At 49.3% G+C, this 27,202-nt stretch overlaps 11 protein-coding genes across 11 annotated transcripts; 3 read left to right on the top strand and 8 right to left on the bottom strand.

Moving 5' to 3' along the window:
- Window positions 1–162: 162 nt before the first annotated feature.
- Window positions 163–1,102, bottom strand: UREG_01949 (uncharacterized protein; the record flags this gene model as incomplete). Its single annotated transcript, XM_002542387.1, has 4 exons — window positions 163–206; window positions 236–336; window positions 415–778; window positions 850–1,102. The coding sequence occupies 4 exons, from the start codon at window positions 1,100–1,102 to the stop codon at window positions 163–165; spliced, it is 762 nt and encodes a 253-aa protein (XP_002542433.1).
- A 547-nt stretch (window positions 1,103–1,649) lies between these two features.
- On the bottom strand, window positions 1,650–5,295 carry UREG_01950 (uncharacterized protein; the record flags this gene model as incomplete). Its single annotated transcript, XM_002542388.1, has 6 exons — window positions 1,650–1,857; window positions 1,927–3,992; window positions 4,042–4,473; window positions 4,527–4,702; window positions 4,784–5,006; window positions 5,113–5,295. The coding sequence occupies 6 exons, from the start codon at window positions 5,293–5,295 to the stop codon at window positions 1,650–1,652; spliced, it is 3,288 nt and encodes a 1,095-aa protein (XP_002542434.1).
- A 600-nt stretch (window positions 5,296–5,895) lies between these two features.
- Window positions 5,896–8,081, bottom strand: UREG_01951 (uncharacterized protein; the record flags this gene model as incomplete). Its single annotated transcript, XM_002542389.1, has 4 exons — window positions 5,896–6,726; window positions 6,782–6,876; window positions 6,930–7,803; window positions 7,911–8,081. 4 exons carry the CDS (start codon window positions 8,079–8,081, stop codon window positions 5,896–5,898), a joined length of 1,971 nt encoding a protein of 656 aa, XP_002542435.1.
- A 498-nt stretch (window positions 8,082–8,579) lies between these two features.
- UREG_01952 (40S ribosomal protein S26E) lies at window positions 8,580–9,253 on the top strand (the record flags this gene model as incomplete). The annotated part of the gene is made up of 4 exons (XM_002542390.1): window positions 8,580–8,602; window positions 8,686–8,813; window positions 8,932–9,034; window positions 9,142–9,253. 4 exons carry the CDS (start codon window positions 8,580–8,582, stop codon window positions 9,251–9,253), a joined length of 366 nt encoding a protein of 121 aa, XP_002542436.1.
- Window positions 9,254–9,749: 496 nt separating this feature from the next.
- On the bottom strand, window positions 9,750–11,940 carry UREG_01953 (uncharacterized protein; the record flags this gene model as incomplete). Its single annotated transcript, XM_002542391.1, has 2 exons — window positions 9,750–11,637; window positions 11,876–11,940. The coding sequence occupies 2 exons, from the start codon at window positions 11,938–11,940 to the stop codon at window positions 9,750–9,752; spliced, it is 1,953 nt and encodes a 650-aa protein (XP_002542437.1).
- An 802-nt stretch (window positions 11,941–12,742) lies between these two features.
- Window positions 12,743–14,378, bottom strand: UREG_01954 (uncharacterized protein; the record flags this gene model as incomplete). Its single annotated transcript, XM_002542392.1, has 6 exons — window positions 12,743–12,768; window positions 12,830–13,438; window positions 13,495–13,881; window positions 13,934–14,027; window positions 14,085–14,211; window positions 14,266–14,378. 6 exons carry the CDS (start codon window positions 14,376–14,378, stop codon window positions 12,743–12,745), a joined length of 1,356 nt encoding a protein of 451 aa, XP_002542438.1.
- Window positions 14,379–15,155: 777 nt separating this feature from the next.
- UREG_01955 (T-complex protein 1, eta subunit) lies at window positions 15,156–17,223 on the bottom strand (the record flags this gene model as incomplete). The annotated part of the gene is made up of 6 exons (XM_002542393.1): window positions 15,156–15,259; window positions 15,336–16,003; window positions 16,065–16,437; window positions 16,500–16,836; window positions 16,906–17,072; window positions 17,211–17,223. The coding sequence occupies 6 exons, from the start codon at window positions 17,221–17,223 to the stop codon at window positions 15,156–15,158; spliced, it is 1,662 nt and encodes a 553-aa protein (XP_002542439.1).
- Window positions 17,224–17,727: 504 nt separating this feature from the next.
- UREG_01956 (uncharacterized protein) lies at window positions 17,728–19,452 on the bottom strand (the record flags this gene model as incomplete). Its single annotated transcript, XM_002542394.1, has 2 exons — window positions 17,728–18,858; window positions 18,922–19,452. The coding sequence occupies 2 exons, from the start codon at window positions 19,450–19,452 to the stop codon at window positions 17,728–17,730; spliced, it is 1,662 nt and encodes a 553-aa protein (XP_002542440.1).
- Window positions 19,453–20,043: 591 nt separating this feature from the next.
- UREG_01957 (uncharacterized protein) lies at window positions 20,044–21,299 on the bottom strand (the record flags this gene model as incomplete). Its single annotated transcript, XM_002542395.1, has 3 exons — window positions 20,044–20,801; window positions 20,856–20,992; window positions 21,055–21,299. 3 exons carry the CDS (start codon window positions 21,297–21,299, stop codon window positions 20,044–20,046), a joined length of 1,140 nt encoding a protein of 379 aa, XP_002542441.1.
- Window positions 21,300–22,486: 1,187 nt separating this feature from the next.
- On the top strand, window positions 22,487–24,768 carry UREG_01958 (uncharacterized protein; the record flags this gene model as incomplete). The annotated part of the gene is made up of 8 exons (XM_002542396.1): window positions 22,487–22,553; window positions 22,627–22,714; window positions 22,767–22,842; window positions 22,904–23,197; window positions 23,249–23,521; window positions 23,576–23,957; window positions 24,014–24,501; window positions 24,568–24,768. 8 exons carry the CDS (start codon window positions 22,487–22,489, stop codon window positions 24,766–24,768), a joined length of 1,869 nt encoding a protein of 622 aa, XP_002542442.1.
- A 1,097-nt stretch (window positions 24,769–25,865) lies between these two features.
- Window positions 25,866–26,814, top strand: UREG_01959 (uncharacterized protein; the record flags this gene model as incomplete). Its single annotated transcript, XM_002542397.1, has 3 exons — window positions 25,866–26,045; window positions 26,453–26,737; window positions 26,794–26,814. 3 exons carry the CDS (start codon window positions 25,866–25,868, stop codon window positions 26,812–26,814), a joined length of 486 nt encoding a protein of 161 aa, XP_002542443.1.
- Window positions 26,815–27,202: the final 388 nt, after the last annotated feature.

Consider the following 27,202-nt stretch of genomic DNA (forward strand, 5'->3'; position numbering starts at 1 on the left):
ATGGCTCTCCTCACCGCCTCTTCCAGTGTTTCCATCTGCGGCTCCCCAATATCTCCGTTATCCCTCTTCTCGTACAGCGTTCCTCCCTCTGTCCAAATCCGCCTTAGAGTCAGAACAGTAGCTCTACCAGGGTTGCCTTCCCTCCAGGCTGCTTCTTCTAGCCTATGTAGCTCGTCGAGCGGCGTATATGTGATTTTTTCCCATTTCTGGTCACCGGTTTGGCGTTCAAACTCACGGAGAATTTCAACAGGCGTGGTAGTGAAAGAATTGGCCTTCAATGCTCGATTCTTCGAAGCCGTGGGATGTAAGAGGGCGGAAACGACAAGCTTGCCCACGCTAGCTGCACCGTCAGTTCTTTGCTCGCAGGGTTCGCAAGAGACAAATGAGAAGAGGAAAAAAAAAAAAAACACATACTCATCCATAGTGGTCAAACTGATCCGCCCGTTGCCATCACCCAGTAAATCGGCAAGTCTCTCCTTGACTCTGAACGCTCCACCTCTAGCATCTGGTAAACCCGGGCCCAAATATAGATCTGCAAACGGACCGGTAACCACATAAGTATGCACCAGCTTGTCTTTCACTGCCTGCAACGCAGCTCTCACTTTGAGTTTCTGTTGATGAGGCTTCTCATTCGCGGAAGCCGGAGAATACCCAATGTCCGTCCCATATTCTGATGGGAAAAACCATTTGACAGAAGGCGAAGAGGCCGCGAGCTGGATCAAAGGAATTTGAGAGGCGAGAACATCTCTGCCTAGAGCACTGATGACGGTGTCCACGCCTTTTGTTTGAGTTGACAAAATATATCAGCATGGAGGCCTTGTTGGGAGGGAGGGGTAGGCCTGATGATACCTTGATAGGCGGCACGGACATCATCCTCATTATTCACATCACCCGTAATAACACCAATTCCCCGGTTCTTGAGAGATTCAACAAGGTGTGGCTTCTTCTCCAAAGTAGATGCAGAGGTAAACACTATAATGGCCTCGAAATTCGATTTCGCCGCTGCCAGAGAGTTGACGATCCTAGAACCAATAAGGCCTGTTGCGCCGAAGACAAGGACTTTTCGGGCCTTGAGGTCTGGAGAGCTCGATTCTTGGGTCATGATTCAAAAAGACACAGTTTACTTGCTTGTTGGGAATGAAGTCGGAACCAGGTCTCGTTCAATATCGCCCGTTGAATCTAAAGGGCGCATCTTTTGTCAACCCCGGGCAGTTACGGGACTTTGTCCGAGAGAGATAATGCCGAAATACCCGTGAATATTGTTAGGTACGAGGAACTTCAAACTTCCCGCTCAAGCTAGGGAAATATGGCTGGAATACTAGCTACCAAATCGTTCATATCTGTGGCTGCCAACTATCGCGGAATGTTATGTTGCAATCAATGTCGTGGTATAACAATCGGAAGCAATTAGGTCACCAGGAAGTATGGCTCTAATCTAGCTCGGGATGCGAGACACCGTTTCCCAACTGCAATTGCTTATTGCTAGAAATGAAAACACAGGATGACAGAAGGCGGTGGAATCGACAAAGGGCATGGGGCTATGGTGCGCTAAGACGCAACACGGGTGATGGATGGGTAGCTTGGGGCATACAAAGAGACAGGTAGTTTGCTCTGAGCCAAAATGGGTAACAATATCAAACATTCAGCGGTCATTGGAAGTATCGGCGCACTATCATCTGTTTCTCCGGTCGAACAGTGGCCAGCGCTTGCTCCACATTCACATTTGTCGACGCTACGAGTTGTTTTACCGAAGCGACAATTCTGCTAGCAACTGCACCTTGGATGCTTTCGAAATCAAGTGCTTGGACGACAAATGAGAACGCTTTGTCTGCATTCGCAAAGACTGCGGGATTTCGCCTAATGGGAGAGCAAATGTTAGCGAGGTGGTCTAGTGATAAGGGTAGGACGGAAGGGTTAACGGCATACTGATCAATCAATTGCGCAAGGAAGGAGTAGCCGTAAGGGGCTGCCTCTTCGTCATTCAAAATCGGCAGAGTATTAATCCAATTTTCAGCTACCTCTTGCGGGTTTTGCACCTTGCTGGCGTTGAAGTGTAGGATCTTTGCGATACTGGCGCATGCATTTTCCGTCGCGAACACATGGTCGTCAGACCTAGCTTCCGCGCGCTGCGTCACCTGGAATAAAGTTGGGATACTTGCGGCCACAAACTCACTCCACGGAGCGCCACCCTTTTGTGCTGCAACACCGACACCATACGAAGCAGCTTGTCGGTTGGAAGCATAATCATCCCGCATCCCATTAATCAACGGCTGTAGAATGTGATCCTTATAGTTCCAGGACTGTTCGCCGCAGAATTCGAGTACATCGTCGATCACGCAAAGGGCCCATTGCCGTTGCGTTGGCTCCGAAGTTACTACAAAGGCATCATAGAATGGTAGGATACCTTCCCATGCTGGCAAAAACGATGGACCGTGATTCTTGAAAACTGTGTGGAAAGCTTTGTTCATGTCGCTCAGTAGGTTTTGGTCTTCTTCGGCTTCATAATCGTAGTCGAGCGCTTCGTCGTCCCCTTCCTCTACCTCAGCCTTATCTTCCATGCGTCTCTTCACACGCACTTGATAATCCTCAAGAGTTGACCTTGTGGCCTCAATGAACGCACGCATATGCTCTTGGGTTAGACAATTTTTGCCTGCAACTTCAACCGACTCATAGAAGCATTGGAACATCTCTGACAATGTATCAACGGCGGGCTCTGCACTAAGGCATTCGATGATCCTTTCAGCAGTCCTGGACCACAGTTGATAAAACTCTGGTGAGCGATCCCCATGGGCCTTCTTATATGAATTCAACAAATGGGGAATAAGTTTAGCGCAAGATACTCTGACCGGATCATGAAAGAAGAATGCAAGGCCGGGGATGGCGATCTTTTCCAATGGCTCGACAACGTATGGTTCAAAGGCAGCTTCAAGAACCTGAGCGTATATCGTGATCAGCTCAATCGCTACATTCTTGTCCTCAAGAACGCTTGTTTTAATTCCAATGACTTTATCCTTGAGAGGAAGCAAGTCCCATTTTCCATCTTGTTCAACTTCTTGAATTTGGGTTTCGTCGTCAAGGATTTGGACGTCTGCTTTAGCAGCAGCAACTTGAAGTAAGGGTGGCATAACTCCAGGAAGATACGGAACGAAATCCGTTCCTAGAACACGGCACATACGGCCCCAGCAGTGGAGGAGGTAGGATGATTGCGGATCATCTGCGTCGGTGATATTCTGCTGAATATGGGCAAGCAACTGTGCCAGCGCCAAGGCATCCTGCCCCATCTTTTCCTTGCCAACTGCCAATGCGATCAACGTAGCACATTCCATAGCCTTTGCTCGAATCTCCCGGTATTCCTTAGACTGCTCTTCTTTCAAGACGTTAAAAAGCATTGGCATTAATCGGTCGTAATAATTTGCAAATGTACTTTCCGCGGAATCAGCGATTGTAGCGATTGTGCACAGGGCTTGTCCTTGAACGAATTTCTTCGGATTTTGAAGTAGCTGAACAAGGTGTCCCAACAGTTGTTCAAGATAAGGCTCCAGAGTGACCGGTTCTGCTTCCTCACAGAAGTTAACTAAAGCAGCCGCAGCATGAGCTTGGACACGCGGGTGCTCCGAGCTCAGAGAAGGAATGAGACAGCCAAGGACCACGGAATGATACTTCTCTTGCATGGTACCCGCAAAATCAGTACTCATTTGACCGAGAGCATTACAACCTGCGAATTTCACGCGAGGATGTGGATCCTGCAAGGTTGGAACAACGAGTGCAAGGACTTGATCCAGCTCGTTGACCATTAGGTCACTACAGCCTTCTGAGATAGCAGAGATGGCCATGAGAGCTGCATGCCTGTCGCGCCATGCAGAAGATGAAATCATTCTCGGCACCCAGTTAAACGTTGGAGGGAGGATAGCGTGTCCACCCAGCTTATTTGCAAGACGGTCCATGCATTGCTCGCCAGCAACATGATTCTTGTCGCTTTCTTCAAGGTCAAGCTTTTAAGATCGTTAGCAAAGCACAGCGAAAGTCAATGTAGTGACTTACATCTTCCGATGCTCCCCACTCAGATGCATCGTCGTCATCAATACCAACGTCAGTCATCAAGCTCAGGCACTGAGTTACCATATCCTGCGCATAGTTGGGATCCTTTTTGCACATTGTTGGCGCATAATCGGCAAAGGTTGCCATGAGCTCAAGTGCGTTTTGTCTGACTTGATCAGTGAGTTCTTTATCACCGATAACGCTGACACTGAATTTGACAAGATTGTTGAAGAGTGGCTTAAACATCCTGGGGCATAACTCAGCAATGTCAATGAGGGCGACAAAGGCTTTGGACAGCTCCTCGCTCTCGTTCGGCTCTTTGAGTGGGGGGAGAATATTCAAGAGATCCGGCACCAAGCCAAAGTATTTAGATTGTGACCGTTTCTGTAAGGAAGCGAAAAAAGACGCGAAAGCTTCCATCGCAGAGATCCGAACCTTTTCGTGGGCCGTTAGCACAGAGTAATCCAATGTGTATGGGTTGCATGTACCGAAATATGTTCGTCTTTGAATCCCTTCGAAAACACGCCTACGACGGTCTCCTCATGCTGTTTTTCGATAATCTGTGGGGTTGTCGAAAATATGCGGAATGCCGATTCACGAAGGCCAGTGTCGGGCGATTGACTGGCTTGAAAAAGAACACCAAGAAGTTCCGGCCATGGCTCCCCTAAGTTGCAAATGGTATCAGTACACCCGGGCTTTGAACAATATGCCGCTCCTCCTAGAGCAACCGGGAATCCACTCATACCGCTTTCAGAGTACTGCTCTGCAACTGCCGCGACTGCATCTCCCACTTTGTTCCGTACATTTAACACACTTTCGCCGTTTAATGCTTGTAGTAGTATTTGCCGAATGGCTAATCTCTGTTCTGGTGTGAGGGTAAAGAACAATCGGCGGCTATCAGTCGAGTTTGGATCCTTTACGGATCGCCCCGCTATCCGTCGAAAAATAACTGCAGCGAATGATCGCGTCTAACAGCAAATAAAATTCAAATTAGATCCAACCCAAACCGTTTAAAAACAAAAAACGACATGAGATTGACAATGCAAAGGCCTATCTCATTGGGTCCTCACTTACAGTTGAATCCTCTGCAGCTTGCAATTGTTCTGCCAGCCCCATGAGCAAAACATCTGGACGTCCTTGCACCCACTCATTATTCAGCTGCTCCTCGGCCTGTGCGCGCACAAGGTTGTCTGCTGTTGAAAGTCCCAACAGGAGCTGTGACAAAGCGGTATGAATCTCTTGTGGTAGGATCGACATATTGTCTACGCTAATCAGTCTTCCCAGAGGTATAAACAAATATTTCAGGGGTGTAGACGTCGAGTAACACGCGTAGAAAACACGGGTGCAAATGAATTGGAGCGAGACTCCAGCGCGCCTAACCGTGTTACAGGGAAGAGCCTAATAATGTAAGAGGAGAAAGAAGCCAGTCAAAGATGAAGGGCAAGATGCAGAAATGGAGGATGTGTGCACACACAGCCACTGCAGCTAAGCCTGAGAAACAGAGAGACCGTATGTGAAGGTTGTTTCACAGCAAAGCGCATGAAAGTGGGATGGATGATAAGTGATATTTAGTCTGGATATTTGTTTGAAAAAAGTTTAGGGTGCTGGTTCTAGGTTTGGCACTAGTCCCCAATGGGCGGTAGTGGTGTTTGCTTTGTTTGACGGCTTTGAAGCGATAGGATCGTCGTAAAATGGCAGTCTATCTACAGAAACAACTATCTGGAGCAGTCAAGCAAGGGTATTAGACATAACATGTAGTAATGGGTGGCAATTGGGGATTCTATGAAAGGTGACTCAGTTTAGCAATGGGTTGAATTGGATAGCCAGAATAGTTGTTTACCAGACAAGGCGAAGCTATCATCTCTTTCCTCCAGCCCGACTTAGCACAAATACACCCAGAATAACAGCAGCCAGAGTAACAATGGCACCAGGTAAAATCAACTCGTTGGGCACACCCGTTATCAGTTGTTGATCTGTGGACGGCTGTGTGAGGATTTGAGCCAGGCCCTTTTGGGGACTTGCTCGGTCTGCCGGGCTTTGTTGGTCCTCCTCTGATACAGGCGATCTCAAAACTGGCTCTGGCGGAGTCGGAGGTTTTGTGACGGCGGGCTGCGGATCTTGAACGACCAATGGGGGCTTCTCGGGGTCGTGGACAAAAAGATCAACCTTATCTCGGCCGACTTTTCTAGCCTGTACGATGGCATCCAAAAGATCTTGGTCCGTGGTAATGGAGACAGTATCACCTTCATTGTCCAGATAGCTCAGTGCATACCCGCTGTTGCTTAGTTTGCCGTTCTCAACTACGGCCTCACCGCCAACAGCTTCGACTTCAGATCCAAGTTTACTCGAAACATTAGCAACAAGATCTGCGACACCGGCCGAGGGAATGACTTGTAGTCGATGGACACGGCCACCGGGAGCTTTGAACTTGAACGGGAATGGAGCATCGTCGTTAGCAAGTTGCCGCGTGTCCATCAATTCCGACTGAGCATCTTCCCCGTGATGCGAGGCCGATTCATTCGGAAGAACGCTATCTCCACGCTCCCTTGGATCTGGACTAAGAATAGATCGACGGGGGTTTTGGCTATGGCCTCCCCCAGAGACCATAGAATCAGATTCATGGTCCATCGAAAGCCAGAACTTGTTCCAAGCCGGCCCTTCATTCTCATTCGTTTGTATAGTATTGATCTAGGCAACTGTAAGCTGACAAGTGCTACAACAATTGTATCAAGGATATACAAACCTGCTCTAATGTCGCGTATGTCAACTTGAGCACGTCAACCATACCGACAATCTCGCCAGATTCATTCATCACAGGGAGATTTAGATAATGTCCATCTATCAAATGTGTTAAAAGGTAACAATGGGAGGGGCATAGATAACAACCATACCATGCATTTTTCGAAGAGCAGCTTGAATACTCATATCAGTCGGGGCGAAATCAGGATGAGGTGTCATAACCCTCACAACACTGCAGGTAGCTGGATCCAATCCTGGGGCAATAACTCGCAATACAACATCCTTACTTGTGAAGATACCAGTGATGGAGCCTTGGTCTTGCACTAAAAGAGCTGTGGTATGATGCTCTTTCATCAGTGCTGCCGCTTCTTTCACTGACGTCCGTACAGACACAGTGATTGGCGGTAGACCATTCAAAACGGACTCAAGTGTGGGCCCGGACATCTTCTGCCGCAACGCTTCTACATATTGTATAATCTGCTGAGGCTGGGAGGCGCCCAGTTCAGATTGAACACCTTCCAAGGCATCATACAACTTGCGAGATGAGCTATACGCCCGTTCAAGTTTCTCCATCGCATCGTAGAAGCACTTGGTAATGTCCAAGATACCCGAGATGTCTTGATTTTCATCCATAACTGGTAAATGGCGGAAACCCTTTCGGACCATCAGATCCAACGCGTCAGTTGCACTAGTATCAGTCCGGGCACACAGCGGATTTTTCGTCATGATCTCTGCAATGGTGATATCTCTCGCCCTGATGCCTGCCCCAACAACGCGGAATGCCAGATCCTTAGCCGTGAAGATACCAGCGATGCGCTCATCGTCGTCTGTCACTAACACACAATCCTCTCGCTTCGCTGCCATCAGTTGTGCAGCTTCCGCTACTGTGGTACTTGGCTTAATCTGAAGTGCCTGGCTAGGTTTGAGGGAAAGGACGGTGCCGGGGGGGGCTTTGCGGGTGGATCGGGCCCTCGCCGGATTGTATCGTTTCTTGTTAAGGTCTGCTTCCATCTTTTTCCTAATTGCCTGCTCCAGGTTATCAGCGTTGTATATTCTACGGCAGAGACAACATGATTCAAAATCAAGTGCCAATTGGGCTATCACCAAGTGAGATACCGAGCGGGCTGAAGTACCTCATCTCGCTTTGTTTGCTTTTGTCTGCTGACACTCAATGTGGAACTTCCAACGTCCGATGGCATGCTCTGCGAGCTTTGGTGGTCAACCTTGCGAGGTATACCGGAGGGAGCCCCATCGAACGGAAGCTGCCCTCGACCCATGGTTCGATTTCGAATTGTACCCGACATTTTGCAAAAAGGGGGAACAAACTCAACCGAGCGTAAAAGTATTCAGGGATGTACGTTAAGAGGCACCAGCTCTTCCACAGTCGGTCTCTAACAAGCGTGAGGACGGTCAGCTCAGGGACGCCTGATCTCGAAAATTCCCGACTGAGACAGGCCCAACAAGTCAGGTGGTGCCATTCGTTCGTGCCTTCCGTTTTGTTGACAAGGGTATCCAGCGCACAGACCAGGCCATCATGTGACATGTGTATGGTCTTGGCATGCTAGTCCCAATCCGGGCTCTAGATCCCGTGACCCACTAGCCTCGCTTAGGAATTCTAGCCCTGCTGCCCACAACGACGCGAGCTTCGGCTGGTTGGGAAGAGAACCGAGAAAGATTCGACCTCCCGACAGACATCAAAACACCCAACAACTCCGGAAGGGCAGCTCTTGTCGTCTTCGCGCCCGAAGATTCTCGTTTGTCGCATTTGACGTAGCAAGTCAAAAAAAAGAACTACCGCCAACATGGTCAAGAAGCGGGCGTCGAAGTGGGTGACCAAGCCATTCAATCTCCCTAAACCAGGGGACGGAACTTGCGAAAACTAACGGTTTCTTTCGTTTCTGTGTACAGCGGACGCAACAAGAAGGGACGCGGTCACGTTAAGCCGATTCGATGCTCCAATTGCTCGAGATGCACCCCAAAGGACAAGGCCATCAAGAGATTCACAATCCGCAACATGGTTGAGTCCGCTGCTGTCCGTACGTTGCGCCTAGCCGTTGACTTCGTTTTTGCGCTCTTACAATATGGCTTTGCCCAGAGTAGAGAGTTATGAAGGGGCCGAATGGGCTAATATCTGAATCTGTTCGAACTGTATAGGTGATATCTCCGAGGCTTCCGTTTTCGAGGAATATGCTGTCCCAAAGATGTACCTGAAGCTCCAGTACTGCGTCTCCTGCGCTATTCACGGAAAGATTGTGCGGTACGGAAGCCTGCCTTTGTCCTCGCTATTCCCAGCCATTGTCGAGCGCTGCGAACTCTACAAAAGTGGGAGAAGTTACAATTGATACTGATTTTGAACTTTTCTAGTGTTCGATCCCGAGAGGGCCGCCGCAACCGTGCGCCACCACCAAGACTTCGATTCCAAAAGGACGCCAAGAAGTTGAACCCCCAGCAGGCTGCTAAGACTGCTAAGCCATAAATTCCTTCTTCCCCAATTCCATTATGGGCATGACCGGTTTTGGGGTGTCTGGGGCGGAGGGTACCAAAATCACCATGGTCTGTGTGGGGAAACGAGGATATCGACGAATTAGGCTTTAAACAAACATATGAACGGGGTCCTATGTTTCGTTGCTCGGATTTCTCTGCGCGCAGGTACCATTTCCTTCTTTTAACAGGAACGGATATGTGTCAATTAGCAGGGACCGCCGGTTACAATATCCCGGCTTCTCTGTATACAATGCATGACTTGTTTTGATGTCTCCCGAGCTCCAACTGATGCCTAACGTATGATATTCCGTAATGGATTGAAAGTTTCAAAAACATTCATGCTCAATATGACGCCACCTCCAAAATCTGTCCAAGAAAACAATGCCACAGGTCAGGTTCATTTTACTCCGTATTGTAACCAGCAGAGTAACGAGTGCCCCTTAAGACTCGCGATAGATATTCCCTCCTATTCTAAGCCTTCTTTTACTTTAATTCCTCACAATCCGTACCTCCCCGTCCCAATGGCCCTCGACATAGATTGGAATAGCCGATCCCGTGGAAGACGAAGGTTGTCCTGGTGTCTTGTCCATCAGCTCTTCTTTCCGCTGAATACTACAAAATAACTCATTATACTCCATCCTCTTTTCTTTGCGGAAAGATGCCAGCGCCGCCACCAGGTCTATTTGTTTCTCAGGGGGGTTGGTAGATATGTGAGGAGTGTCGGTCTTTGCGTGCCCTTTTGATATAATCGACAGTGAATCTGCTGTTTGCGACTTTGGCAACGTACCGGTCACAGGATGGCTATCATCTTCGCTGTCACGCTCGATATCTACGAGTTCGTCATCTTCCCTCCCAAAGAAACTAAAATCGTGCATGGCAGCTGTCCACAGGTTTTCGGAATCTCTGTCGCCCGTGCTAGATTTCAAATGCGCAGGACTGTGGTAACTTGATGGAATCCAGGAACCTAGTTTCTCCTTTTTCGACAAAGGAGCGATTTCTAGAACCAGCAGCTTAAGAGCGAAGATCGATTTTGATCGCTGGTTTTCTGCCTCTGTCCGATTCCAGGCTGGTGGAAGGGAGTAGTCCGATCTAGCCTGCAAAGAAGAGAGCAAGGCTTCATCGGCACAAGCTGAAATGAATCGTTTCAAGGATTCTAGGATAGGGGAGGAGGCGAACACGGTTGACGGGAGGCCGGTAAGGACTAGTGTTTCCAGATTGGGGCAACTTGAAGGGTGGAAGGAAATTATATTAATGTCACTGTCATTATGCCCCGGTAGTGCTGTTATTTTAGGGCGCCTGGCAATAAGGCATTTGATAAGATTATTCCGCTGTTGAGCAGACGACAGAAGCGGATTCGCCGGCATGGCTTCAGGAGCATTTGGCGCATCATCCCGTGCCTGAGCGGATCCTGTCACTATGGCGTGGTGAATCCGTAAATATGTAAGGTTCCTAGCTATAGGTTGAGAGAGAGTAGCAATAAGTTTCTCCACGCCAGGCAGGCTGGCAGGCTTGATATCTCCCTTACGCTCTTCTTTTCTCGCAGGAGCAACAGTTCCACCGTCAAAAACACATAACCTGCCAGACTGGAGGATTTTCGCCAACCCTTCCAAGGTTAGATTGTTCTCGCCAATATATAAATGTGTTATTCCAATACGGGGTATATCATCCAATGAAGATCGGCCGTCAAGCGGCATAGCGAGCTGTCTAGCGAAGTGCTCGTCAAGACGGTTGCTCTTGAACGAATTTGACGTCAAAACATTCCCGAAAGGGGTCGTTAGCAATCGCCATTCGAATTGATATCTTTCCACGGATTCAGACCAGTTCACATGCTCCTCAGGCGTCAGCAGATGGTCTTGTATCAAAAACTCCAACGCACTATCATTCAGGGAATTATTCCGAATGTCCAGGAATCTCACTCGCATCCCAATAGCATCTGCCAGAACTTGGAGTCCACTGTCCCCGAATCCGATTCCCCGGAGCTTCAAAACTTGCAAGCTCCGCAGCTGTGAAAAGGCTGCCAACACTCGCCCGTCCCTAGCGGCTGCAGTGTAGGATAGATCCAAGTAAACCAGTTGCGGGAAACGCCATAACGCGTTGATGAGTCCCCTTGACGTCGTATTGGGCCCCCAATCCGCAAGAAGTAAACGTAAATCATATTTCGGGGCTGGAGTCCCAGCGTGGTCCAAACAAACTAGGGAGCTGTGATCGAAACATGGCAATCCTGAGACAATCAACGACTGCAACCTGGGCAGAAACTCGAGCAATTCAAGCAGCCAAGTCTTCTTCGGCCCATCGAATACCTCCGACAGAGCAGGAGGGATGCGCAACGTGTGCGTGAGTTCTCTGACCCAACAGCGTGACCGCTTCAGTGTTTTTCTGAATCGCTTCAGAGCGACTGTTGACAAAGAACGGAAGCACAAGGAGAGCAGCCAGTTAGTCCCAATCGCTTCCATCTGAAAGCATCAATCAGCAACGAGTGGTTCGCGTACTATATAAAGCATCATTATCCGTCCCAAAATGCGACGCTGGAGCCCCCCAGAGGAGTGGAGCAAATATTTCATTCCATCGCCTTGAAACCCGACATGCAGCGCAAAGGTCCGCTGACGGAACATACAGCGCGACAATGACCCAAACATCTCTCGCTGTGGCATGTTCATATGATGGCGGGAAAGTCTCCATTGTCCGCCGGTGAGCAGCCCATTGCAGCCCCGTCAAAACCGGATGTCCACGGTCGGGGAAGGTCAGCCTTCAAGGCGTGGATTTTGGGGTGTAGGTGAACAGTATGTAACTCGAACATGCGCGAGGTAGTGGTGATTAAATGTGGTTGGGGAGGTGTAAAGTTCTGTCCGTCGAATTTGGGAGTTATCGACAGCTTTGGAGCTATTACTCCGTTCGCCAAATGAATAACCTTCTACAACCTTTTCCTACATTATTATTTTTCTTGCATGTAAAACGAGATGCTACGATGTAACGACATCTCAAGGACCCGTTTCCATAGCAAACCTAGCACTAATATAGCGATACCTGGTTGTTACGATTCCGTCACTGCTTTTGCTCCCATATCGACCAGCGCCCTGAAGTCAACATATAGAGTAGGAAAAAAAGGCCGAAAACTGGCGGAGTTGAACGCCTAAGGAAGACTTGCACTATGTCCCCGTAATCCTATGACCTCTCATTAATTGCCCACCCAACCTTGGAAATATTTGAAGGTAATACCCATAAACAAAAGGATTCAGCCAGGAACATTGATAGTAAAAACGGGAAGCATGTTGGGAGTTAGGTGCACTAAATACGGACATAGGTATCACTATACAAGGATAATAGACTAGCAAACAAGCATTCATTGCTATATAAAAAGGGCAGGACGACCCCGAAGAGAGGGTAATCGAGTCCCTCAAACTGAAACTTGGTCCCAACGCCAATCATTGGTTCGCAAAGCCGCTGAGATGTATTCACGACTGAGGGGTTGAATACCTGGCTTCTACATAACGTATAAGATATTCGTATCTATGAGCAATAATTAGCCCAGTTGGCTAGGGCAGGGAGCACCAAGGAAATCAAATCTTACCGAGTGGATGGCTACAGCTTAGTTGGGGCTTTTGTGAGTACTTGGATGAGAGCTCGTCCCTAATGCTGTTCAACAGCTGGACATAGCTCTGTTGAGGGTTCTTTTTCAGGGCCGTGATAAACGCCCATGACATCGCTCCGGTTGCTTGGCCATTGATAGTTGCGTCCGCACTGGTTTGTACGTCTTTACTGCCTGACCACATGATGACATCAGCGGGGCTAGTTTTCGTTTGCTTAGCTCTTTGATACGATTCGTCTCCTCGGGTCGCCTTCTTGATGAATCCCATAGCAGTCGAAACCATACTGCCCATATCTCCACGAGCATATGCAGAGACAACGCTAAGAAGCCCTTGACCAGCTTCCTTGGCGAGGTTGGGTTCTTTGAGAACACCTTGCGTGGAGTAGATATACGGAAGATCGAGAGCGGAGCCAGAGTGACAAGAATCAAAGATGGCTGTTAAGCGAACACCAGGCGGTAGAGGTCGAACCATAATCCTGTGCATCTCGTCGTCTACAATATGGCCAGCGTTCCTGAAGTCAACGGGATAGATAACCTCGTCGTAACCGTCGTCTTCGTCGCCGTCCAAGTCCGGGGTCTGACCGCCATGTCCTATACAACATTTAGCACCAAGCATACGACTTGGAAGGCCGCTTTCTACGACTCACCAGAATAGTGGAAGAACAAGGAGTCATTTGGCCTCGCATCCTTCACTAACCAGTGCATTGCCCGCAGAATATTGGCCTTTGTAGGCTGACTCATTGGGTTCTGTTGGTCGTCGGTCAAGATCACCATGTCCTCTCTCGCATAGTTGAATCTCTGATTTAAGTAAGTCGACATATTCTTAACATCGTTGATGCACCCTCGCAGCTGTCCTCGCTGGCCAAAGTAATTGATTCCGATTAACAGAGCCTTTCGTTTGCCAGTGCAGTTCGAGTATTGGTAGCTATATCCCTGGGGAGCACCATGGCCGAATGCGACGGCACCGGATGGAGGAGGAGGTGGCGCACTGTGATTTCCATGAACATAATCGTTATTGCTCACCGTGGCAATACCTGCAGAATACGTGAGAAATATACGATATTCACAAAGACAACGCCCACTTACCAGGTTGTCCATGGAAAACAGGCCCGCTGTTAGGCGTTGGTGGGGGTAGGTGGCCGTAGCCGGGTGAAGGTGGAGGATGGTGAGGTGGAGGATGCTATGGACGTTCCACCGTTAGCCAAGTTGTCGCGAACCTCCAGGATACATTACTCACTCCGTATGGGGGCTGGGGAGAAGGTGTGTGGCCGTACGGGGAGCCGTGTGGGGGGTAGGCGGGTTGAGGATGGTGTCCGTAGGGCCCGGGCGGTGGGTAGGAAGGTGCGCCATACGTTTGCTGAGGCCTAATAGAATATCAGTAAAGGGCAATAGAAGAAGCGAATGCAAATGTAACTCACGGATATTGAGGCGGGGGAGCTCCATACGACGGATATTGCTGCTGCTGCTGCTGCGGCGGAGGATACGTCGGCGGGCCTCCCGGGTAGCCTGATGGCGGAGGATAGTAAGACATGACGATGCCGGTAGGTATGCAAGAAAGAAGGAAAGCAATGGGGAACGGAAAAGGCTGGCGAACGGCGTTTGGTAACTAGCCCAGCAAGGCTGATCTTCCAAGTGGCCGAAGTTACTGACAACCGCCTCACAGAATCGAAGGAAGTCGTTGAGAGAATCGATTGCAAAACCTTCTTCACAAGATGAACTTTTTCAATCAAAAATCCCAGAGGGAAAAAAAAAAAATTGAAATAGTGACGGATGGCTGAATAATACCTAGCCAGCGGAGATCAAAAAACAAAAAAGAGGAAGAATACGAAGAGGAAGAGCTATAAGCGCGGCTGAGTCGGGGAGAGCGATAGTTAAGGGGCGAGTCCGGCCGACAGCGCGCGGGGAGTTCCGATAACTACAGCAACGGGGAAAATACTCAGACTTGCCCGGCAAGAAGTGGTCGAGCAGCAGTGAAGAATGTTCCTGGGCCGCGCGACACAATCCACAGAGCGTCGAGTGAAAATGAGGGGTTGTGGTGGTTCTGTCGAGGGGACCAGTGACAGGGACATGGATCACTGGACGGCCTTACCGATGGACCAGGCTAATGCGGCTTGGACGCGATAGGGCAGCAGATGATTAATGAAGATTCTTTGCCACACACCACAGTTGCGCCGACTGTGTCACGCTTTGCCTGTAGTGTCTGCTTGTATAACTACATTAACTAGGCCTATGTAACAGGAGCATCCAAGCATGTCTTTTATTTTTCGTGTAGTTATCTGCTTGATCTAGTTACCTAGCGACCATCAGGTTACCGTCTAGGCATGCCACGTCCCCTCCCTCTCAACACTCTTTGCGCTGCTCCCGCTGGCAATGGCTTCCCTGATGCTTGTGGTTGGGCAGACTCTTGGTTCTCTGTTTGAGTAATGGTGTTAGACTCGTGGGGAACAAAATACAAAGCATGGAGGAAATATCAAGCAGGAGGGCTTACTTATCGTCTCGTCAACACTCAAAATCAAGCATGAAGCCTCAATCGCCGCCTGAATGGCGTTGACCTTGACCAGGCTCGGTTCCCAGACAAACGCTTTCATATTATCCCTAACATCCTCATTATCGAAATCGACGCCGGCCCACACATTGCCAGCTTGGTGCTGCACGCGAAGACGGGTCAGGATATCAGTGGCATCGAAACCCGCATTGTCGCACAATTGCCGTGGAATGACCTCAAGCGCCTTCGCGAACGCCTTCACAATACCTTGCTGTTTATGGGCGACGGCCTTGCTCTTGTTGGCATACGAATGTAGGTAGCTCGAAACGTCCATTTCCGTCGCTCCTCCGCCAGCCACAACCGAGGTGTTGCGTAACGCTCGCTTCACAATCATGATGGCATCGTGTAAACTGCGTTCGGCTTCCGCGATGAATTGCTCCGCGCCACCACGAAGAATCAATGTGCAAGTCTTGGCCGCCGGGCAGTCGGAGAAGATATTGAATCGCTCGCCTCCGACTTGGCGCTCTTCGAAAGAGCCGCAAGTTCCTAGATGACGGTCTTGAATGTCAGAGCAAGTCGATTGTGTGGAGGCTCCGGTGGCTTGGTTAACACGCTCCATGTCTTCGGCAGACACACGGCCCGCACAGAAAATATCACGGTCAGCAAAGTACCTGGTGACATCGTTAGTAGAACAGCGTAGACGAACCCAGGATATCGTCGGAGGAAACATACTGCGTGGCCAGATCACCAATAGGAAGTTTGCTCAGCACGACCTTTGCCCCTGTCTTATACAGTGCCTCGAGTTTATTGAATATGATCTGCCATTCGGCGTCCACAATTGCCTGATACTCAGATACTTGCTCCACGCGAACTTCCGCATTATCTTTTTCGCTCTTAAGCTCAAGTTCGACATTGAGGCAGACGATTTTTGGATCCTTGAAGGATTTGGGTTGTTGTTCGAAACCTGCGTAAGAAAAGGTCTTTTTGAATGCGACACCATCCACAAATAAGGAATCCTGCAAGGCGCCGCCAGTGACCTTCTTAATGCCGATAAGCTTTTCATTCAAGTCGTCCTGATCCAAGGACAAAACGGCATCAACGACCACTATATTCCGTGTCAGCTAGATGTCATAGAAGAAGATCTCCGTGGAAGGCAGGAGTCCATACTCTTTGTAAAAAATTCCGCATTTCGCTTAATCAGTTTACTGTTCATTGCCGTGCCCGCCAATCGCCTCAGGGTCTCGACCTGCATCGTGTTCCCCTCACCCGTATCCCTCATATCAACCGCTATCTCTTTGATTCTGTTTACTGCAATTGCACTCGCAAGTCTCAGCCCCTTAATGATCGTCTGTGAACTCACGCCCTGTTCCACAAATTCACGGACTTCCTTCAAGATCTCCCCCGCCAATACTACCACGGACGTGGTGCCATCACCGACTTCAGCATCTTGCGACCGTGCAATATCGGTAAGGACTCGAGCAGCGGGGTGGACAATGTCAAGCAGCTACACGATTCGTAGCAACGTTAATTCCCGAGTTCGTTTCGAGGAAAGCGGGTAGGATATACAACCAACCTTCATTACTGTCGCTCCATCGTTCGTAATGGTCTGTTTCCCGTTCGAATCCACGAGCAATACGTCTCCGCCATATGGGCCTAGGGTTCCCTTGATTGTGGACTGAACTGCAAGGCACGCGTTGATATTCGATAATATTTGACCTTTTCCTTGAGATGAATCCGTGCCTAACAGAGAAAGGTCAGTCTAGACACTAATCCCTTCGTAACCTCCACAGATAAAGCGGTGGAATGGTAGTTTGAAACGAGGGGCTTCAGGCAGTGATTGCGGACCTTCTTTCAGCACAATGATTGTTGGTGTCTGACCACTGAAGGCCATGGTCAAAAAAGACGAATTGAAACGGTGAGAAAGATCCTGATTTTATGAAAAAAAAAAAAAGGAAGCGGAATATTAATTTAGATGGAGCATGAATAGGGACGGGTGGTGTAAGTCGTGGTATATCTGCTTGACCATCGCCCAGCGTGGGGTGAAGAGCTCCAGAAAATTGAGCTTCAAACGACGAAATGTTCCTGACGAATCAGACGAGGCCCTGAAGCATCAAACCAACCAAACACAGCATTTGAGAGTTCTTGATCAAGATGCTCGAGTGCTCTCAGTATTAGTAGTTTATTAATTCAATTGGATAAGACTTTCGTATCCTCTAGGACGCGATTTTACCAGTCGTTATACCACACTTGCAGGAGCCAGACCCTGTATATGCCAACGCCTCCAACAATACCCTGCCCTTATCCCATCTAACCCCAGGAGCAGAAACCTCCAAAATTGCACCCAAGTACTCCGGCACCAAAGAGATACAGGAACTACGCCAAAACCCCAGGTATATTACAAGTAAGCCTCAGAATTATCGTCAAAATCTACCGTCAAACTGTGACGGCTCTTCCCGGTTGTCAAAAGCTGCTGCAAGGGATGCAACTGCGTTTCGTTATGAAGTCGAGAGGTATCGACGAGGTGCATCGCCTGATCTCGCAGGGCCGCAGCGGCTTGAGAAGCTATTATCCCGTTGTCATCTTCAACCATACGGTAGTCATTTGGGGAGCCGTGGTGTTCTAGATGGGCGTGATCAAACCCGTGGCCCAATTCGTGGGCTTGATGAAGGCTATTTGGTTCATAGAGGTCAACTTCGTTATGGCGCTGAAAGGACGGTAGGTGATGCTGAATATCATCCATAATTTGAGGGTCCAGAGGAATGTCAGCATAATCTGGTATTTCCTCCGGATCCGGTTGGAATTTAATGTCATCCATTGCTCCATGTAACACCGGAGGGCTCGGCCCACCAAACGGGTCCTCTTTGATGTATTCATGAACATTTGAGAGTTGTTCCGGAGGCGTTCCAAAGCCACTCGGGGACACATCTTGTTTCCGCTCTCTTGGCGTTGACGACTTTTCCCGTTTCGAACTTGACCCGTCCGAATTTGAAATTGGGGCCTTGGGCGATTCCTTGCATTTTTCGCAATTCTTTATCACCATACTGACAGTCTCCTTAATCCTGACCCAGTGGTATTTCAGGGCAATGTTGGCGGTCGTCTTGTTGATTCCACCGTGTTGCTGCTCGTGGATCTTTCGGGCTATTTCATATTGTTGTTGAGGATCAGATACCACCTCCTTGTCCTTCAACATCAGCTTTTCTGGCTCTCCATTCTGTCCCCCGACAAGCTTGTAATGGGTCGCCGCGCTTCGTAGTCGGCTCTTTTCTGCTCGATCCGCGCCAGTTGGGTATTTGGAATGCTTGAGATAATATCTAATTTTGTCGAATCTTTCCTCTGAGACGAAATCTTCGCCCTCGGGGCCTAGATCACGACCATATATGATTGCATCAATCAGTTGGCCAGGACTTGATTTCAAATTCCCGCAGCCGGGCACTCTTCCAATCCGCTTGAACCCAAGAGCATCCCATATACGGCAGGAGGCGACATTTGTTTCGTAAACTAGGTCGAATACAGAATACGTGTAACCCTGCACTAGTCAGTGACCTGGAACGTACCCCAACGATAAATATCAATCCCGGTGGTCGCTAACCAGTAGAGGTGCCCATTCAAGGTAGCATTCTCCCATCAATCTGCCCACACCACGGTTTCTCGATGCATCCGTGACCAGGAACGCGCCATTGCAAACATGGCTGCTTCGTCCTGGGTAATTCGGTTTGATATTGAAGCTTCCTAGGCACGTTTTCCTCCAGTCCTCTCCAGCCAAGCCCATGGATTGAGCATCTTGAACTCCCTTGACCTCACCTAGAAGCATTACAGCTCCGAAATGCGAGAACCAGTCTTGACCAAATTCTTCCAGAGTAAGAGGACGGTCCATTGGATACGTGTCCCCCTTTTCAATCTCTTTATTCAATTGGTCGCATAGGTACACCAACAGGGAGTGCGGTAAGTCGGAGGCATTGGAGAACGGCACCAAAGTTGCAATGGTAACGCGATCCCGCAAGGTCACTTGCCTCGGAGCGACGGTGGAAGGGAGTTGCGGTTTTGCTACGTCGAAAAATGTAGGCTGACCAGGCTCCGGATATATCCCTGGAGTTCTCGAGTCATCATTTACGGCGGGCATCTTCGCCCTGACCTGGCCGCGCAGGTCACGAGACTAATGTTCATGATTAGTCTCAAGGTCTCGATTTGGAAACAACATTTGAGAGCCGCAAAGCATGCGCGGTGAATAGAAACGACAATAAAATTTCTCGGCGTGGGATAGGCAAAGTGGAAGCAAGGGTAGGTAACTATACCGAAGATTCGCGAGACAGTCGCTGTGAATTGACCTGGAACGTGATTAGGGGTGGTCTAGTGCGTGTGCGTGCATGCGAGAGGCCGAGGAGATGTCATGGGCGGAACTCCGTGGAACGCTTCGTACTTTGGAGAACGGCGCAAGCAGTCGCAGAGTGCTGAGTTGAACGCGAGCGAGGTGTCGGATTCACTTAGGGCGGTGGGGTTGGCCAGTCGCGCCTAACGAGGGCTTCGGGTCAATCTTCGGGCCGGGATCGACGGGCGCTGCAGGTGTTTGGTGGTGGCAATTCTTAAGGTAGAAGTGGCCAAATATGTAGTTGACTGCCTGTGAAAACCAGGGTGAAGGTTACTTTCCCATTCGCAAGTACCAGTTTCGTAGTATATACAATATGCCGTCCTTTTGGAGGCTTCAGCCTGATGATCACCGCACGGTTGACCCGGCGTTCGAGTCTCGTGAGAAAGCGAGGCTCCTCTCTTGCTGTTCCCTCTGGCGCTGCCTCGCAAGTATCCCAGTTCTATCAGTCGTGGTTGTGGCGTTGATCACCTTATCAAATGCTACATCATCATCATCATCCTCGTCCTCGTCCTCCTCATCCTCCATATCCCCTCCACGTTCTGTTCCCGACGTTATGGAATTTTGAACAGTTGCTGGTGGTTTTGCATCGGGCTGTTTAAGACTTTGGAAGGGCTTCGAATTAAGAACTTTGCGACGAATTTCAGCCATCTCTTCTTCGTCATCTGAGTCTTCCGGCATCGCGTAGGGATCGCGCTCTTCAAATGTGTTTTCTTCGTTGTCTTTCAACTCTTCATCTCCCTCATCGTCATCATCATCATCATCTTCTTCTTCAGAATCCGCGAAGCCCGTTCGGTTTGTATTCCCCGTCGTCCAAATATCGCCCTCCACACGATCTGCCCGACTTTCCGAGTACTCCCTCTCTATTTTTTCAAGCCATTTTTCCTCGGCAGCCTTGATATCCTCCTCTGTCTCGCACGCCGCATAACGTTTAAGTAATTGCGAATTTATCTCCAAAAATGGCCCGCCGTATCTAAAGTGTTTCAAAATTTGGGTCGCCCAATCTTCGTGGCCACAAATATAAAAGCATGCCGCAAGTGCTTCCACACAATTCAGTCGCCAGGGCCGGCCATAATTGACGGGGTTCGCAGCTACTAGATAGGGGACTAGGAGAAGTCAATTGTTAGCGGGCCCTAACAAAGGAACAATAAAACACTCACGTAGCCGTTCACATTTGCCGCCGATCCTTGACCAAGGAACTTCCTTCACTCGAACCCAAGAGCACTCAACAACGGCCGCGCCATATTGTTCAAGCAGAGGCTTGTCAGCGGGAGAAAGGGTGTGTTTCGCATTCGGGCTACAAACTGCAAGTTTAGCTAGGAGCACTTTGGAGCCGCCTTAATTTTGATACGGACTCACGATATCACCACTCCGGGAAACTTGTGCCCAATAGGGAGCTCCCGCATCATCCCAAAATGCATCAGTTTCTTCCCGGAACATTTCTTGGGGTCGCAATGTCCTAAGTCCCAACAAGCGGCGTGGAAAGGAACCCGTGGGGTATCATCGTTTTCGTTGTCTGGGTCGCGGGGAGGGAGCCGTCGATGGCCATCTGGAAATGCACGCTTACTTCGCTTCGCTAGATTATCTTTCTTATGCCTAACCATTGTTGATGTAGGAGTCAACGAGAGTAAAATATTTTGTAGCGACCGTTGGATTGATGGTTCACACGACCTCAGATACTTCAGTGACATCAGGACAAGGTGCTTAGTAAAGCGCTCTGTTAGCTCCAATCAGCTTCACCATTTGCTCACTTCAAGTTGTCCCATTCCCCTTTTTTGCCATTTGGCCATATAGGTTAGGAGTATTGCTCTTGCATCGAGTAAAAGAACAAACTACTCATTCAAGCTAAAAGCCACATGTTGCCTTACTCCTCCGTGATGCTGTTGATACTACGTGTGTCTCGTGCGCTACATTGAAGGGCCAACCCTTTCACCTGCAAACTCAACGACTATCAGGTCCTAAAGAGAGCTCCAATCCAGCATTTTCCGAGGGGCCATTTGCGAGGTATTCCGGCTGCGGCGTAGTAAGCTGAAAGAACCTTGGCCGTTCAACTATTCTGGGCCAACCCGGAATTCATGGAGAAGCTGTTTGATTAAAAGTGTACACTTTGGCATAATCCACAATGCTGGCATTTTGCGAATGTCGCAGGGGGGATATTTGCCAGGGTAGAAGAGCTTCAGGTAACTGGAGGATACGATGTGTCTCTACGGCCCTCGAGTCCATGATTGTATGAAAAGTTGCAAGAACAAAGTATAACAAGGTAGGCAGAGTATAGTATTTTTATAGCTCAGGATCTATGCGGATACTCCTTGCGAAGGCAATTGCAAGCCGCTTTGTAGTGGGAAGCAGTCAGTTCAGAAACGTGGTTGCGTGTGCAATTACCGGTTAACCACTAGTTAGTTATCGGCTTCCTGTAGGTGAGGAAAAGGCCAAGCAGGTAGTTATCGAATGAACGGATACGAGGAATTTTTAAGATCATTTTCGGGAGGGCAGCACCTTTTGAGGTTGTCAATTCGAGGCTGGTTGAAGCCCCTATTTGGATGTTGATGGTTCGCTGCAAAGGCGGGGCGGCCGATGATTGGATGGCCATTTCATCAGCCATTCAAAGGGACGTCAGTGGGAGCTGTGCATACATAAGCCACTCTCCAGATACACAGTACCGGCTATTCCAAAGAGTCTTTGCAGTTGCTGCGGTATCACCTGAACTACCTGTCTTCCTTGCCTTCTCGTTTGAAGCCCGTTACTCTTCGATTTCGCTTCTGCCGTCAACGTGGAGGCCACATCCGCACGGATGGCGGCAAGGGACCGCTTCGGTACCTATGCTGAGCCCGCAAGGTCAACTTTACAACGTTATATCCGTATGCCTTCTATCAAATCTTCACTATACAGTAAATCCGGACTACGCCCCCTGCTAACGTCGGTTTTCGGTAGACAATGCTTGTGATCCTCAGAATTTCGAACCCAACCTTGCTCTCAATCTGGAGGTCGTGGATCTCATAAACTCAAAGAAGGGCAATGCGTAAGTAGTCTTGGAGATCCTGGCATCATCAGTCGTGCTAATAAACCTGAAGGCCTCGCGAAGCCTGTTTTACGATAGTGCAACTCATAAATTCCCGGAATGCCAACGTTGCGCTACTAGCTTTGGCCGTACGTCGAGGTTCCTAGGTCTCCCCATACGTTGGCCTTTACTTACACAACGGTTTGATAGTTGCTTGATATTTGTGTGAAAAACTGCGGATATCCATTTCACCTCCAAATCAGCACAAAAGAGTTCCTTAATGAGCTCGTGCGAAGATTTCCGGAACGACCGCCAATACGACCATCCCGGGTCCAACAAAGAATCCTCGAGTGTATTGAAGAATGGCGACAAACGATTTGTCAGACCTCGCGGCACAAGGAGGACCTGGGCTATATCAGAGACATGCATCGGTTGCTTCTTTACAAAGGATACATGTTCCCAGAGGTCCGTCGTGAAGACGCAGCCGTTCTCAACCCTAGCGATGTAGGTGAATATGTTATTCAATATGGAGATTCTGTTCTAATAGCGTGGTAGAACCTACAATCTGCGGAAGAAATGGAAGAAGAGGAAAAAGAGGCGCAGTCCGCAAAACTTCAAGAATTGATACGCAGAGGGGGGCCTGAAGACTTACGGGAGGCAAACCGCCTTATGAAAATCATGGCTGGCTACGATACGAAGCATAAAACCGATTACAGAGCGAAAGCTGCGGAGGAAGTGGCAAAGGTGCAGCAGAAAGCCAAAATTCTCGAAGAAATGCTTCAAAACCACAAACAAGGCGAGAAGATTGCTGAAGGAGACGTTTTCGAGGTATGATAGGTGTTTTCAACGGCACTATATGCGGATATTTTTAACCATACTTAGGACCTTGCAAATGCACTGCGAAGTGCGCATCCGAAAATACAAAAGATGTGTGAGGAGGAATCAGAGGATGCTGAAGCAGTCGCTAAGCTTCTGGAAATCAACGATAGTATTCATCGCACGATCGAGCGCTATAAGTTGGTCAAGGCAGGAGACGTTGAAGGTGCATCAAAGATACCGAAAGGAACCCTTGGTACAAGCACGGGGGTGAAAAAGACCGCTCAAAATGAGCTATCACTTATTGACTTTGACGAGCCGACTTCAAACGGAAATGCTGATACCGCACAAAGCGCGTCTTCTCTTGAGAACGATCTTCTTGGCCTTTCTTTCCAAGATTCCTCTCAGCCAAGTGGCTCGATATCGTTACCCTTGGGCCATGCTACCAGTATGTTCGATTTCGAATACAGAATGGTGTGATAGAAGATCTAAATGTTTAGCTAGGTGTCTCAAACCAAACTGCCCTATCATCCATCGGCATGTCTTCCGGGCTGTCATCCACGCCTCAACCCCAGCTCGCTGTTCCAAGCAATACACCTGCGAAATCCACCGCCACGCCTCAAAATGACCCGTTTGCATCTATAGTATCGGCGAGTTCCCGGACTTCGTCCCCGTTTCATCAACTCCAGAGCCACCAAATGCCCTCACCGTCACCGTCGTCTTTGTTGGATCTCGACCAGTCGTCATCCCCTCCGACTACGCGGGCGCCAGCAATCAAAACATCCGGCGACGATGAATGGACTTTCGCATCCGCTTTGCCAGAAGACTCCCTCCCAACTTCCAGCCAAATACAGGTCGTGAACTCCGCAATAAAAGTTGAGTTTATCTCACAGAGGGTTCCCGGCGAGAAAAGAATCCAGGTCATTGCGCAGTTTTCAAATAATACGACGCAAACGATTTCTGAACTTCATTTCCAAGTCGCAATTGAGAAGGTAAAACTTTCTTTGAGTCGCTCTTTTCCTTTGTAAACTGGTCTGACACATTTTCTACTTGTCCAGGCCTATAAGCTACAACTGTTCCCACAATCTGGCCGACAAATTGGCCCATTACAGCAGAATGGAGTATGTCAAGAATTGCAATTACATGGGATTGAGCAAGGTAACGGCAATTCAGTCAGGCTCCGATACAGGATTTCCTACAAGTTGGGCCGGGAGAGCAAACAAGAAGATGGCCATGTTCCTCCCTTGGGAATCGTATGAAAAAGGGATTACTATATCACAAATACCCCTGTTTTGAGACCCTTGTGCTTTGCCCATTTCCTTGATGCTGTGTGCCTTGGAGAGTCACCCTTTGCGACTTTATCCTGCTCTTGCCGCGCGCCTTGTGCATTATATAAAGCCCGATGGATATGAGCGTGTCAGTATGACGACCTTGCTCAAGAACGTCTGAATCCTTTCTATTTTATTGTCCAATTGACATTCAACGAATGTTGTGGGTATAACGGGCTATCAATCGGGATGCCCACCGAACATCTTCTGGTTGTAACACCTAGCCAATCACCTGCGAAATACCAACATTCAGATGTTGAAACTAGAAACGACCCAAGCTAGCTCAGGATCGAGGTGGCCCCATATCTTGCAGCCCCTGTTGCTTGAGGAGCACATGTTTGCGCAAATTCGACGACCGACAAGCATTCACCCTGTTTATAAGGCCGTTTTCATTAATTCATCCAGCGAAAAGTGGTGGGCGGCTAACTCGGCCAAACCTCGGCGGCACAGCCACTGCTCTTGGAGAGATCAGTGGTCAGGAGGACCGCAAGCATTCCGCACGGCAACATGCTGGATTAGAGGAGGCCAGTTCCAACCCCTGAGTCTTGTCGGGCTCGTTGCCACTTCGAGGCCTCATGTTAAGCTCAAGGCATTTTGCCAAGATCCCATTGTGGGAGAAACCGTCATCACAAAATAGGTGCGGAGGACTCCGTAGGGGCAACTAGGCACTCTCCGGTAACAAGTTTGTAAATCTGATCCAACTCCCGACTTTCCCGAAGAAGTACTGGAAACTCACCGAACCAAAAAGGCTGCCCACCCTTTTGTCAACCGCAGTGTGCCAGCCGATCGTGTGTACATCAGCCATACTTCGCCACACCTCGCAGCGGAGGCTTTTGACTTTCGGCACCCCCACTCCAGTCGCTTATGTAATCCAGACGCGCGATCTGGCCGGGTCCGTGCGCTCAATCTAAATAGGGCTTAGCGCGGAGCTTGCCGGGTCATCGTTTCTGTGCCCCTCATTGCTCAAGCCACCAGTTGGAGAAGCAGTCCCACAACATCATGTAGGTACCAGGTACTCAGCTGGCACCATGTCCAAATCCCCCGATGTCGATATAAATATCACGGGACAAGACGAGAGCCCCTCCCCGTCTAGGGAAAGAGTGGTGGGGCCGTGGAAATCCATCAACCTTTGGGCCGAAGGGAAAAGCACAGGAGCCATGGCTATAGAGCCATCCTCTTTACTTCCCGCAGCGACCCGTATCCTGTTGGTGAGATAGAAGCCTAAGCATATCTCATGGCTAGTTACTGACGACGACCCGTGGAATTGACAGGCCTCTTCAGAACTGCGAGCGGATTGCTGAGAGCCGGCTGACTCCGCAGAGTTCTTGGGTCCTGTCAATATGCTGGTTGGGGCACAAGATTAAACTCGCAGAAAGATCTGCCACTAAGATAACTCAGAAGAATCCCGATCATGGCCGCAGATGGTCTAGATTTGCCTTTCTTCCAAGGAATTGCTTGAGTTAGGTTCGTTCTCTGGGTTGATTAAACTAAGGCCAACGAAGGGATGCCGTCGATTCTTCCGTCTCCAAAGCCACCACCAGTGTCGCGCCGGCTCGACAACCTCGCTCCCTTGGGTCAAAATAACCCTAATTCAAGTCGCTAGAACCTTGCGCAGAGCAGTGGAAAAAGCCCTGCTGTGAAATTGACGAGTCAGCTTCCCATGTTTCTAGATCGCGAGGTTATGGGAATGCTCGCAATCCCCTCCCCACAGATATGGGCATACTACCGGCTCCACAACCCGAATTGTCCCTCTTGCAATTCCGTTGTTGAATGGTTAGGCGGGAAACTGAGCCCCCAAAGCAGAAGCACCCGCTTAGGCCCAAAGATTTTCAACCTCTGGAGAAGTGGTGGCTCACTAGTCCCCCATGCGCTCAATAGCTATTGTCACATCAACAATGTTGTATGTGGCTGGACACCCCTTTCCCCCCCCCAAAATGTACCTCATGGTATACTCAGTACTGTACTTTGGACATCTGAGAGGGCCGGCTTACTTTACTGCGTTGGTAACTGCGATTGGAAGCAGGCTCAAATGGAAGCCCGACAATAAAGGAAGTCGCCTGCCAGTAAGTGCTTTGGGATTGGCTCTTCGGGCTGTTCTGGCACTCTCATGAAGACCATGCTCATCCCTGGCCTCCACTCCATGCCCGGGTTTATTTCATATCATTCCCAAATTACCTCCTGCATTAAGATCGATTATCAAATAACCCAGGCCATATGTGCCATCGCGCCCGGATCCGAGGCCTAAGATGGAAAAAGGCCGCATCCTAGGTTAATAATGTGAGTATGTACAACTCGGGGTTCTGATCATTCCCCCAAAAATTAACACCGTGGTAAATGGCTTTTGATAGGGAATCTAGGCGCCTTG

Source organism: Uncinocarpus reesii, genomic scaffold, assembly GCF_000003515.1.
Source record: "Uncinocarpus reesii 1704 scaffold_1 genomic scaffold, whole genome shotgun sequence".
NCBI classification, from domain to species: domain Eukaryota; kingdom Fungi; phylum Ascomycota; class Eurotiomycetes; order Onygenales; family Onygenaceae; genus Uncinocarpus; species Uncinocarpus reesii.